The sequence below is a fragment of the Cyprinus carpio genome, chromosome A5 (genome assembly GCF_018340385.1).
Source record: "Cyprinus carpio isolate SPL01 chromosome A5, ASM1834038v1, whole genome shotgun sequence".
In the NCBI taxonomy this organism is placed as follows: domain Eukaryota; kingdom Metazoa; phylum Chordata; class Actinopteri; order Cypriniformes; family Cyprinidae; genus Cyprinus; species Cyprinus carpio.
Genome location: NC_056576.1, coordinates 16,933,164 through 16,946,916, shown reverse-complemented (window position 1 = coordinate 16,946,916; position 13,753 = coordinate 16,933,164). Strand labels below are relative to the sequence as shown.

General features: G+C 34.9%; 2 protein-coding genes across 3 annotated transcripts; both read left to right on the top strand.

Moving 5' to 3' along the window:
* Window positions 1–1,426: 1,426 nt before the first annotated feature.
* LOC109090603 (P2Y purinoceptor 4-like) lies at window positions 1,427–4,008 on the top strand. The gene is made up of 2 exons (XM_019104433.2): window positions 1,427–1,536; window positions 2,300–4,008. The coding sequence occupies exon 2, from the start codon at window positions 2,315–2,317 to the stop codon at window positions 3,299–3,301; it is 987 nt and encodes a 328-aa protein (XP_018959978.1). The 5' UTR covers window positions 1,427–1,536; window positions 2,300–2,314; the 3' UTR covers window positions 3,302–4,008.
* Window positions 4,009–4,073: 65 nt separating this feature from the next.
* LOC109090604 (arrestin domain-containing protein 1-like) lies at window positions 4,074–13,096 on the top strand. Of its 2 annotated transcripts, none has more exons than XM_019104435.2 (8): window positions 4,074–4,266; window positions 9,070–9,180; window positions 9,268–9,318; window positions 10,399–10,553; window positions 10,713–10,895; window positions 11,447–11,623; window positions 11,854–12,416; window positions 12,655–13,096. In XM_019104435.2, the coding sequence occupies exons 1-7, from the start codon at window positions 4,149–4,151 to the stop codon at window positions 12,379–12,381; spliced, it is 1,323 nt and encodes a 440-aa protein (XP_018959980.1). In that variant the 5' UTR covers window positions 4,074–4,148; the 3' UTR covers window positions 12,382–12,416; window positions 12,655–13,096. The 2 variants fall into 2 exon arrangements, with proteins under 2 accessions (XP_018959980.1, XP_018959979.1); XM_019104434.2 differs by having other exon boundaries at window positions 4,075–4,266; window positions 11,854–12,370.
* Window positions 13,097–13,753: the final 657 nt, after the last annotated feature.

Here is a 13,753-nt window from a genome sequence, read left to right as displayed (position 1 = left end):
AGGTGCCAGGTCGTGCTGAAAAACGAAATCTTCATCTCCATAAAGCTTTTCAGCAGATGGAAGCATGAAGTGCTCCAAAATCTCCTGATAGCTAGCTGCATTGACCTGCCCTTGATAAAACACAGTGGACCAACACCAGCAGCTGACATGGCACCCCAGGACCATCACTGACTGTGGGTACTTGACACTGGACTTCAGGCATTTTGGCATTTCCATTCTCCCCAGTCTTCCTCCAGACTCTGGCACCTTGATTTCCGAAAGACATGCAAAAATTTGCTTTCATCCGAAAAAAAGTACTTTGGACCACTGAGCAACAGTCCAGTGCTGCTTCTCTGTAGCCCAGATCAGGCGCTTCTGCCGCTGTTTCTGGTTCAAAAGACACACGCCTGTGTATGCACGGTGGCTCTGGATGTTTCTACTCCAGACTCAGTCCACTGCTTCCGCAGGTCCCCCAAGGTCTGGAATCGGTCCTTCTCCACAATCTTCCTCAGGGTCCGGTCACCTCTTCTCGTTGTGCAGCGTTTTTTTGCCACACTTTTTTTTTCCTTCCCACAGACTTCCCCCACTGAGGTGCTTGATACAGCACTCTGGGAACAGCCTATTCGTTCAGAAATTTCTTTCTGTGTCTTTACCCTCTCGCTTGAGGGTGTCAATGATGGCCTTCTGGACAGCAGTCAGGTCGGCAGTCTTACCCATGATTGCGGTTTTGAGTAATGAACCAGGCTGGGAGTTTTTCAAAGCCTCAGGAAATCTTTTGCAGGTGTTTAGAGTTAATTATTAGTAGATTCAGATGATTAGGTTAATAGCTCGTTTAGAGAACCTTTTCATGATATGCTAATTTTTTGAGATAGGAATTTTGGGTTTTTCATGAGCTGTATGCCAAAATCATCAGTATTAAAACAATAAAAGACCTGAAATATTTCAGTTGGTGTGCAATGAATCTAAAATATATGAAAGTTAAATTTTTATCATTACATTATAAAAAATAATGAACTTTTATCACAATATGCTAATTTTTTGAGAAGGACCTGTATATATATGTATATGAAGCGTTCAGATGCAAAAAGCTCTAAGTGCCATCTGAAATTTTCTTCTAAAATTAGAATTTTTATCAGGCTCCTATGTTTAGGTTCAGTAATTTATATATATATATATATATATATATATATATTAGTGTGTGTGTGTGTGTGTGTTGGTGTGTGTGTGTGTGTGTGTGTGTACACATGTATTGGCAATTTGTGCTGTTATTTAACATAACTTTTTTTTTTTTTTTTTAAGTGTCTTAAAATCCATGAATCATGAGGCTGACGTTCTTAAAACACCTCACTGACGTAGTGGCACTCACATAGTGGTAGATAAGGGTGGAGTTTAGGTTAATGACTGCTGACTAATAAAAGGAAATCCTGTCTTGGTTCCTTTTTATCATGTACACTTATACTGAAATGTTGAAAAGTAAAATTGTGTGCTTTCATATAGTCACTTCGTCATACAATTTACAAATTTCATTGCATTTTGAGGGGAGTGTTGCATGACCTGGTAAGTGTTATTTGTTCTTATTCAGGGGTATGTTACATTTAGTAATTTACATAAGCATTTAAAGTGAAGGGGAAAGGAAAAAGTGCAGGAAAATGGAAAAACTGCAGCATTGCCTATTCTGCAAAATGATTATTGAATAGTGCACAAAAGGTTTCTCACAAATTTACTGTTAACTGATCAAAAATTGTATGTGTGTGTGTCTGTGTCTGTGTGTGTATATGAAGAGTTCAGGTGCAAAAGCCTCTAAGTGCTGTCTGAAATTTTCATCTAAAATGAGCATTTTTATCAGAATCCTATATATTTATGTTCATTTATTACACTTTAATGGCATAGAAAAGGACCTATACATTGCCATTAAAGTAAAATTACTGAACCTAAACATAGGAGCCTCAGCCTGATAAAAATTCTAATTTTAGAAGAAAATTTCAGATGGCACTTAGAGCTTTTTGCATCTGAACGCTTCATATATATATATATATATATTTTTTTTTTTTTTTTTTACATACAAAACTGCTAAATAGGATGTCAGTTATTCAAATAGAGTTCAGAAACCTTTTAATTAATTTATTGTTTTTAGACATTTAGAAAGTTTGTCTACTCCATTACAGTGTCTTAGTTCCGTCCTGAACCTATGTCCTAAGATTCTATGATATTATTTTTTACCCCCCAACTTGAAATTGCAGTTTTCACATTGTGGTTCAGGGCTTCTGTACATTCAGTTCATCTATTCAGCATTCTTCTTATTTTTTTTTTTTCTGCACAGTGCCATTCTTCTAAGATGAACACCTTAGATTCACTCAACGCGACAAATGGGAGTGCATGTGGTCCTGAGCCTCAGCACATATCTTTGGCTGTGATCATCAGTCTGGTCTATCTGCTGAGCCTTCTGCTCAACGGATTCAGCCTGTGGGTCTTCACCTGCCGCATTCACAAATGGAACTCTGGAGCCGTTCTGCAGTTTAATCTGGCTCTATCTGATGCCATCATTACTCCAATCACCCCACTGATTGCAGCGTACTTTGCCATGGATAACAACTGGATATTTGGGAAATTCGCCTGCCAGCTGAAGATCGCTGTGCTCAGCATCCACTTCAATGGCAGTGTGATCTTCCTCACACTCATTAGCATTCATCGATATGTGTTCGTGGTTCACTTCAACCGCTCCTCGTTGCTAAAAAGGAAGGTATTTGTGAAGAAGCTGTGTGTTGGGATTTGGTGTTTTCTGATAATAATTGGCTCTTTCTGTGGATGGCTGCTTCCTGTTACCACTGAAGAAAGTCACGAGCAGTGTCTTTCTATTCATCAGACAACACTGACAGATGCTTACTTCATAATTAACTTTGTGATTTTCTTCTTTTGGTGTATTCTACCCTTAACTATATCAATATTTTGCTACAGTCGCCTGGCAAGCTCAGTGTCCCGCATTAACATAAATTCTTTTAAAGGCCAATCAGTTAAGACTAAGTCCATGAGGATGATAGGGATATGTCTATTCATATTTGGCCTCTGCTTTCTTCCTCTCAATGTTGTTCGGACTATAGGACTAGTTGTGAAAAAGTATCATTCTACTAAATGCAGACTCATGTTGCAGTTGGAAACAGCATATTATGCATGTTATATACTGGCAGGAATCAACTGCTGTTTGGATCCCCTCATTTACTTTTTCGGCTCACGTAATTTTATCGAAGCATTCAGAACATCTCTTAGGTTAGTAGGGGGCAGACAAAATGTTGAAAACAAAACTGAGCCAGAAACAACAAGTTAAAGTGTAAATTAGTTTCTACTGTTTCTCAGGGCATTAGGTAAGTCAGCATGAAATGGAAGTTGTGATCAAATGTTCTGCTCTCATGCAAGTGAACACGCCATCAAACAAGAGATAAGGGGAAGTTAAAGATATAAGGACATATGAACTTAATGTCCAAAACACTCATCATTTTGATTTCATGGTAACTTTAATGGTGCTTTGATAAGCAGTCTACTGCAAGATTACACTTAAAATATTTTTGTCCTTTATATATTTATTTGTCCTCCTATTTTACAATACTGTTTGTAAAGGACAAAAATAATCTTAAGTGTACTCTTGCAAAATTATTGTGAATTTGACAGAAATTTTTACTGTAACAACACTGCTGTAGAATGCATTAAAAATTGTTAAAATAACCAACCCTTCAAAACATGCGAATGATAACTGCATGCACCAAGAAGCTTTGAAAGTCTTATTCATCTGAATCTTTCAGACAGTATAAATAAAACTCATATTTTGAATTGTAGATAGTGTTGATATTTCAAATAACAAGCAATGCTAATATGTGACAGCAACTAAATAAACAGAAAATCCTGTTTAGATTTGTAAATTGTAAATGTTTTGTAACAAGTGGCCGTGTGAACATTTTTCAAAACAACAAGCATTAAAATGTCCTATTGTTAAACTTTTCTTATTTGTACTGTAATAAAAAGAGATTTAAGAAGTGAGTCAGTTTATGTGTTTCTTTTTTTCTCGACTCCGAGTGACGTCAGGACGTTATTTGCGTGACGTCGGCCACAGGTAAGCATTTCCTCTCCTTGTCGATCAGTTTCGCTCACCCACCTGTTCACGGTGGATAAAGAACAGAATGGGGAAGCTTCAGGAATTCGAAATAACTCTTAATAACAACAAAACAGTTTATAGTCCAGGCGAATCCATCTCCGGTACTCTGAAAATCTCAACTGCACAGCCAATACAATGTAAAGGTAAGTAAACAAATGACTCCAACTATCGCACACCGCCGCCACCCATTGTTTTTTCACTGGATTATTTAAAAAAGTTTCTAAACAAGTTCACTTCTTAAAAGTACCCTGCTTGTGTATCAAACGTAAATGTTAGCCCAGTGGTTGTTTTCCTAGACGCGCGCACGTTTAGAGTGTGTTTTTTGTTCACGCGCATCGAGGACTGTTGTGAGCGAAACTTGTTGCGGATCTTTTATTGACATGCTAACGCGAAATGGTGCATAAACCTCTGACCGCTTTTGTTTCTGTCTTAGTTTTCCTAAATTTCCGTGAAAACCATAAACGGGTGGTCTAAGGACTCGGGCAATGTTAATAAACACGTTGAAATAATTGTATATAATCTACTCTGTTTCTCTATACCTTGCCAGGTGAACTAATCGGAGTTTCGGTTAATCAGTTTCAGCATTTTAAACCAGCGATTGAGAAAATTAAGTGTAAGAAGACCTGTATTTCACAAAAGATAGGTTAAGGAAAAATAGTTCAAGGAAATAAACATATGGTTGTAACGCATGAGCAGCAGCTACTTTATTATTTTTTTCCCAACGCCCAATTTGCACTTTTATGCTTTGAGCCTTCCGCAGCGTGTCTGAGTAAATCATTACTCATGACTTTTGAAACATCTTTAAAATTGTCCAACAAATCTGATTTTCAAATCTGCTCTCAATATCCTACATAAAAGCAATTTGTTGCAATACTAGTCAGACTGCTTTGTACAAAAAAAGGTAGTGTATGCATCTTCTCACCCACCACCTGTTGATACCAGCACCTGTTTCATCTAGTCTCAGTGCTTTTCAGTCCACCTGTGCGTGTTCAGGTCAGATTTCCTGACACAGCTAAATCTAACAGTCAGTATTGCTTATCCACTAAAATATTTGATTAGCACAAAATAAAACCGCAGTGATTTTTAGATACTTGAAGGAATGTAAGCTTTAAAGATCCCATTAATATGTGACTTTTCTGATATGTGCAGAATAGGTTTGGGCATGTAGTATCGATTAATATGACTAGCTATCAAAAAAGTATAAGGCTTTGTTACTTGCAATATGCATATGGAATGTATTTTCATATCCATTATACACATACAGTACAGCGCTGACTTGTGTATCTACACCCATAAAACTAATATAAGAATAACCAGCCAAATCTACTGTCAAGAAAGACAATGCAGCTACTGTTTGACTTTGGGCCTTGTCTTAGTCATGGGATCAAGGTGAAATGTCTCTGAATATCCATAAAATGACATCATTTCTATGTAAATAAATACATTTATAAAACAACAGTGTGAACAAGGAAGTGTAATTAAAAAGTGTGTTTGTTTTCACACGTTTGAGAACTGCTGTGGGCAAGGCAAATGTGATGAGACTAAAACGAGTCAAGAGTGCAGTCAGATGATCGTTCGAAAGAAGTTACACCAGATGTAATGATCAGTGACATGAGAAAGAAAGCAAGTTGTGTGGTTATGTCAGTGGTTTGGGGCTGGTCTATTGTTTGCGCTGAGATCTTGATGAAGAAAACACTCACCGGACTGGTTCGCTCACATTCCAGACCAAGGACAACAATAGTAACAATCACACACAGTCACCATTACAACTTTATGGAGAAATCAGCTGAAAGAATCTGGAAAAAGAAAAAAAAACAATTCTATTTTAGTCTTTATTTTAATTAAATTGTTAAAGTAGCTGATTTTTTTTGACTTGACCAATTATTTTGCCCTCTTTTCAGGTTTATTAATCAACAACAGATGCTTATTTTATGGTTGGACAAAAGTTTCTACCTACAGTATATCAGTTGTTGAATGTCAGTTTCGTAGCACTCATATTCTGTTCAATTAGTCAGAGTGACTGATCATGAGATCTTTAGATTCCAGATGTTGTTGTTGTTCACCAAGTTTCTTACTGGAGTCTCTTCTGACATATTTCCCATGGTTGCTTATGTATCTATGGTAACATCTTTGCTTGCTAGAACTCAATGTGTGTCTTTGGGTTAGAGAGAGAGAGAGAAGGGAAGTGTAAGAAATAAAGCATAGCAAAGAGATAGAATCACCAAGATAAGGGTTTTAAAGAAAGAAATGGACAAAAAGACTAATATGTACATGCATTCACACTCGAATGTCTTTATACAGCGTCTGTAATAATATGCATGTTAATCTGTCAGGGGTTGGGTTGGGGACTTATCTTAGTTTGTAAAATAGCCCAATGTTTTATTGCAGATTGCCTTTTTTAACTTTGATATTTTTCGGTTTAGGTATGTTTTCACATTATTTTATGTATATTTAAATTTTCATTAAACTAATCAAAATGTTACATCTAATATGTAATCAATTTAAACTTGTGGTGTTAAAAAGCTAAAAAATGCAGACTGTCTTTATACAGGTTATTCTGCAAAAAATATTGTGTTTATCTACTATAACAACTGTAAAAGTAAAACATGGTTAGTTTTTCCTTGTTAAAAATACACAAAAAAAAAAAAATCTAAAGTCATTACATATTAAAAATACATTATAAGAGTATTCTAAAGGCATTATATAGTATTTAATAATCATGCTAGAAAACATAAGCTAGTATTCTAAAGGCATGCTAAACTTGCTATTAATGCATAATGCATTATAAAAATCTATCATATCATCTTAAACATACTCATCATAAACTTAATTCACAACAATAAATCACAAAAACATTATTAATGCATTAAAATAGAATTTATCCATTTGTGGTTATAGCCTAGCTTTTAAGATTATGATGATTTATGAAACACAATGAACACAATGCATCCACTTAACTTACAATGGATTATATTTCCCATAGTTAGAATGTATTATGAGTCTAATATCTTGCCATTGTTAACTTGTTACTTTACTTAAAGAAGACAAAGACCACTTATAAATAACAACAACAACAATAATAATAAAAATAATATTTTTTTCTTAAACAGCCATAAGATCAGATATCTGATCAGATGAAGTATATAATAACACACAAACTAAATATATTTTAATATAAAATAAAATAATAAAGAAACAGAACATACATTAAATAAATAATCCATTATAAATTAAGTGGATTTAACATGGTGTTTTTTGCGTGTTATAAATTCTTTAAATTCTCAACAACTCATACTCAAACTTTTTAAAAAACTTTCTGTTATAACCAACTTACAAATAAGTACTAGTTACGATTTTATAATTTGTATTATAATTGATGTTATGAATATTTATGAGATGAAGCAACATTAAGTTGTTTTATAATGCATTATGCATTCATTATAATGCTTTAAGTATACCCTTATAATGTGTCATAAAAATGGGCTTCATAGAAAGTGTTAGCAAAAATTAAATTGCAAAACATTTTTAACTGTCCGCTGTTGCTAATTTCGTCATGCAGCAAGATGTATTTTTTTTTTTCCAAAGCCTTATATTTTTTCTCATCTTACACTTCTTTCCTTCAATAGCAATGCCTATAAATTTTCCTCATTTGGGTTATAGCCTAGCTTTTAAAGATTATTGATCTTGAGAAAATGAGAAGCATGAGTTAACTCTAAAAAAACCCTTGATGCTATATGTGTATGTCTAATATCTTGCCATGCTAACTTGTTTTACTTGATAGAAAATGGAACATCCTGCTGGTAAAGGAACAATGATGTCAACTTAATCCCACAATGGAACATCCTGCTGGTAAAGGTGTTTTGAGGTCAATTTAAGTTTTCAATAAAGGAACAATGCTGTCATCTTGGTCCCAGACAATCCCAGTCATCAATGTTTATGACCCTAAGTAACGAAATATATGTATTATAATTTGTATGAATATTCTAGATGAAGCAACATTAAGTTGTCATAATGCATTATGCATTCATTATAATGCTTTAAAGTAACCCTCATGCAGTGATGCATTTCTTAAATTCTTTCCTTTACAAAAAATTCCTAAAGAAATCAGAAAATATCAAGATAAATTATAATTTACTTATCCAACCCTTTATCAAATCCTTAAATCCTGCACAAAATTTCTTGATAAATAAAGAATTTAACTATGGCAGTTGAAAAATGTCTTGTTTAAGTTTTCAATAAAGGAACAATGCTGTCATCTTGGTCCCAGACAATCCCAGTCATGGAACATCCTGCTGGTAAAGGTGTTTTTAAGTCAATCAAAAAATTAAAAAAAGCTAACAATGCTACATCCTAATAATCCCAACCATCATGAAAGAATCTATTATAAACACTAGCTGTTTCACAAACTTCAAAAAAACACTCAAGCACAGAACCCCAGCTAAAAAATGTGCTTTTAATTTGATACCCTTTCCTTTCAATATCTTTAAAATTCTTTTATGTAAGCAACAGAACCCCAGCTATAAAATTGCTTTTAATATATAATTTCCTATATCTTTATTCTTGCCTGTGGTACTCGTTATAATATATATATATATATCTATTTATATCCTATTACTATTTTGGTGTGAGAAAGTGATGCAAATGGTTAAGTACGTGAGTGCTCTGTTATAATGAATCAAACTGAATCTTGAACACATTTGACCAGTTAGATCAAAAGAGTGATTCATTTTGCGAATCTGGCATCTCAAGTTCTGATTCTAAACCGCTGATTATCACAAAAAAGGATTCTCGGGTTGGTACAGTAATGTTCATTGACATCATGATTTATCAATAAAATTTTACTGGGGTACGGCAGTATTTTTCTGGGGGCTCGTGTCCCAGTAAAAAGGGCCTGGGGTCACTGCTTGCTTCTTTTGACTGAAACTATGTCTTTATCTCATAATCAGCAATCAAAGTGAACTGCCAGGGCTTCTGTGGAGTGACCAGCAAAGCAAATGACACAGACTGGACAGAGGAGGAACAGTACTTCAGCAGCTCAGTCTCAATAGCAGATAAAGGTACACAGGCATCATGGTCTCACTCACACATTAAATGGCAGGATGCTTGTTCAAATCACTTACAGTTTCTCTCTGTCTGTTTCCCAGGTACTCTAAAAGATGGCGAGCACAGTTTTCCCTTCAAGTTTCTCTTGCCAGGTGAGAGACACTTTTATGTATTTGAGCTGACCTGCCATCCCACATTCCTTCAAGACATGTCAGAGATTAACCACTGTTTACGTTTATCCATGGCAACAGAACAACATTAAAAAAAAAAAAAAACTCAAAATGTCATCTTTGTATAACCAAATACAACCTATGTGAGTCAAACAATATAGGTATTTATTGAGTATTGTCCTAGGTAGATGAATGTCATTACCTTTCAAACGTTATATGTTTTTTAATGTTAAAATATTAAATTTTAAAATACAGTAAAACACATTAATATTGTTAAATAATATTGCAAAAATAGCTATTTTCTATTTTAATATATTTTAAAATGTAATCCATTCTGGTGATGGCAAAGCTGAATTTTCAGCAGTCTTCAGTTTCACATGATCCTTCAGAAATCATTCTAATATGCTGATTTGGTGCTCGAGAGATTTTTTTATGTAATTGTTGAAAATGCTTGTGCTATCTAATTGTTTTCTGGAAACTGTGATACTTTTTCAGGGTTATTTCATAAATAGAATGTTTAAAATAAAAGCATTTATTTAAAGTATAATTTTTTGTAACAAATAAAAAAAAAATAAGTTTGAAAGGTAGTGTAAACTCTGTTACTGTCAGTTAATTTTCATACAGCTAGAGGTTGAACTGTTTCTTTCATTTTTGTTCGTTTTATTCACTCTTTTCACAATGTGAAGCTAAGACACAAGCCACCCCATCGCTGCTCTTATTGTCTGGAGCTGCTCAGCTGCTATTTGAAACCTTCATCTGCTGTTCGTCTATTATCTGAGATTTTTCAGCTCCCCCTAACAGAACAACGGCACTCTTAGAGAATCGTGCTTCTCGTGCTGCTGCATTGGCTTTTTTTTGGTTTTCAGCCTTTCAAAAAATATTTGAGCTTATTGGATAATGCACCCGGCCTTTTGCTTGAAAAAAAACATTGTTCTAATAAAAAAAGTTCAAACTTTGGTTATGAGAAGTAATTAAATTATTAGCACTGTCCTCATTTTTTTTTCATTCATTTATCTGCACCTGCAGAGAAGATGCACAAACCTCTCTAATCCTCTTTTGTAGCTGCTGCACCAACATCATTTGAAGGGCCTTATGGACAGATTATATACAGAGTTCGGGCTTTCATAGACACACCTCGTTTTGCAAAAGACTACAAGATAGAGAAGCCCTTCTCTATGAAGAACACAGTCAACCTGAATGAAATACCTGGTATACAGGTAAATGTGCTATATAGACTTCCATAGGCTAAACAGGCAAAAAGAAAACAACCACAAATTTGAATATCTTTAATTCTGATATTTTATATGCTAACTGTACTGTGTTGTTTACTGCCAGTGAATTACATTACTTTGCTTTTTAATATTTTCTTCGTGCAGGAACCTAGCTTATCTTCTGTTACCAAGAATTTCTCATACATGCTTGTCAAGAATGGGACAGTGGTGCTGAACGCTAAGACCGACATGCGAGGATATATCGCTGGAGAGATCATTAAAGTGTTCGCTGAGATTGAAAACAAATCTGAGAAGTCAACAGGTCATGTGGTGGCCAGTCTAATGCAGGTAAGATGACACTAACTACATTACATTATATTTTAAGACAAAATGTTTTCAGTTAAAACAAGTCAGTATGGTGTGTGAAAATATTTCGGGGTCAGTAAGACTTTTACATTACATTGATCGAAGAATCCTAAATATTAAGCAGCACAACACTGATAATAAGAAATGTTTCTTGAGCACCAAATAATGGTTTCTGAATGATAATGTAATACTGAAGATTGGAGTAATGGCTGCTGAAAATTCATATTTTTGATTAAAGGAATAAATTACATTACATCATAAAAAATAAATCAGTTACTTAAAATTGTTAGAATCATACAACATTACTGTTTTTACTGTATTTTTGATTAAATAAGTGCAGCCTTTGTGAGCACAAGTGACTTCTTTCAAAAACATGAAAATATCTTACTGACTCCAAACTTTTGAACAGTAGTGTATATTCAGATTTGTTGTTGACTGATATGGCTTTATTAATAGTTGTGATTGCATATGCAGGTACACCTTTGTTCAGTATCATGATATGATCCTCACTATTGCTCATCTCTTCATTTTAGAAAGTTACGTATAATACCAAGAAGCCGACATATGACTTGCGGGCAGTAGCGGAGGTTGAAGGACCTGGAGTTAAGGGTGGACAAAAAACTGAATGGAAAGAGCAGATTATTGTTCCTCCTCTTCAACTGTCCACGCTGACTGATGGAAACCTCATCCAGATCTGCTACTATATTCAGGTGAATATGTAAATGAAGTTATTGTTACACACATAGTGTGACATTTTTCTTTCCTGTGAGTATTTTTCTACATTGTGGAGCATTTAATAATATCTGGCTCTTCATAATCACTGGGAACATGTATATCAGAGATATGCATTTTATCAGAAGTTCATGCAAATTGCATTTGGTATTTCCTGCTTCCTTCCTCTCATTGGATTTAATCTGCATGTTCATCTCTGCTTTTCCAGGTCAATTTGAAATACCCAGATGTGTCATTAACTCTGCCCATTTACATTGGAAGCACTGCAGTGGATCTAACTCGGCCTTCCCCCTCCCGGGCAGTTCCACCCATGCCAACCCCACGTAACAACCCCACCCCTGCCCCTTCTACTGTTGCTGCTCCCGCCGAATCTGCCCTTCCCAGCCTGCCACCACGCACAGCCCCAAAACCTGCACCCAAACCCAGGCCTCGTAGCTCCCACACGTCCCCCAGTGCGCCTCCTTCTGATCTGTACCCAGAGCTCCCAGGTGTGGCTAACTACAGCGGGGAAATGCCAAAAAGTCCACTGCATGAGTCTGGTTCCCAGGCTCCAGTGTCTCCCAATGCATTCAGCTATGCTCCTGGACTCAGCTTCAGACAGAGACAGAGCTGCCTTGGCCCATCAGCACCCCCCTTCAGTTCATCCACCAGCCCTCAAGACACAAATCATATGTCCTCTTCAGCAAGCTTGCCTCCAAACTATACGAGTTCATCATATCCACATGGTATGACATAATCATTCCACTGAAACCTTTTGAGTGGTAAAGGAAGGTAAAGGATGGATCACATCATATAAAATCTATAATCTGAAAAAATAAAATAAAATACACACACACACTCACAATAGTTAATATTTCAAATGTATATATCATATACATTTTATATATATATAATTCATTAAATTTAATGTTGATTTATTTAGTTTTGATTTTTAAATTATTATATTTGATTGTACTTTAGTCGAGGAAGTGTTACATGGTGATTAATTTTATTTTATTTCTTTTGACAGAGCCTCCACCATCTTATGACGATAGCTGCAATATATAGGATGTTTCCCAACCATAGAAGGGAGAAAAAGATTGAAACTATTCATATCACTCCTGTGACTTTATAATAAATGTAGACCTCAAGCACTTTTGAACCAAATGTGTATTTATACAAATTCTGTGTTCTTACGAGATCTGTGCTCTCAAGAATGTTCAACCTATTTAACCTAAGAGGTCAGCTGATACAATAATTTGGCAGGTATTTTGCCAGACAGTTGAAAAAATGCTTTTCATTTTTGTCATTGCTGATGATCTGTAAAATAGATCTGCTGCTTGCAAAGTTATTTTACCACTTGTTTTTAGGAGTTTTATCAGGAGTTTTATTCTTTAGGAAGAGTATTAAATACTCTGTTACTAGACTGTCCCTTGTTTTGTACATTTGTGCTTGCAATCACACAACCCCCAGTTACTTATCTATGATCATGCTTAGGCTTTTATTTTCATGATACTCATAAGCAAAGAAACAATCCAATTGAGATTGAAATTGTAATTTTATGCGCATATCAAGTCATTATACAAGACTGCTGAATATATAGTACAAGTTTTATTTAATGATTCATTTCTCACTTTAGTGATTCATTTCTGCCTTTGTTAGTATTGCACACTACATGCATATTAGAAGCTTTTTTTTGTATTTGAATGGTGATTTACGTTTATATATAGTGTACAGATTAATAAAATTTTTGAACTGAAAAAAATGTTCATCAATAGTGGCCTTAACTCAAGCTGTTTGTGTACCATAATGTAGCAAGTGCCAGCTGCTGCATATTAAAAAAATGTGCAAATAAGAATGCAATTGATATAATGACTTTCAGGGTGGTCAGCAATTTCAAAGGATTTTCAGTCATTATTTACAGCTAAACTTTTTGAAACAACCCACTTAAATACCACACTTTCATATTACATTCCCATTAATCCCAGTAATGTCTTATTTAATTTTATTGTGATATACATGTGATAAACATGATTCTTATGCTTATTTTTTGTATAGAGAAGGTAAAAACAAGAAGTGCTTGAATGGCATATAGTGGCCTCCACATTTAGGATAATGTTTTTTCTTAC

Excerpts from the sequence above, each read along its gene's own strand:
- LOC109090603 (XM_019104433.2), top strand. The coding sequence starts at position 2,315 with ATGAACACCTTAGATTCACTCAACGCGACAAATGGGAGTGCATGTGGT.
- LOC109090604 (XM_019104434.2), top strand. The coding sequence starts at position 4,149 with ATGGGGAAGCTTCAGGAATTCGAAATAACTCTTAATAACAACAAAACA. Across the intron at positions 10,554-10,712 it reads ATGAAATACCTGGTATACAG|GAACCTAGCTTATCTTCTGT; the intron begins GTAAATGTGCTA and ends TTCTTCGTGCAG. Across the intron at positions 10,896-11,446 it reads TGGTGGCCAGTCTAATGCAG|AAAGTTACGTATAATACCAA; the intron begins GTAAGATGACAC and ends TCTTCATTTTAG.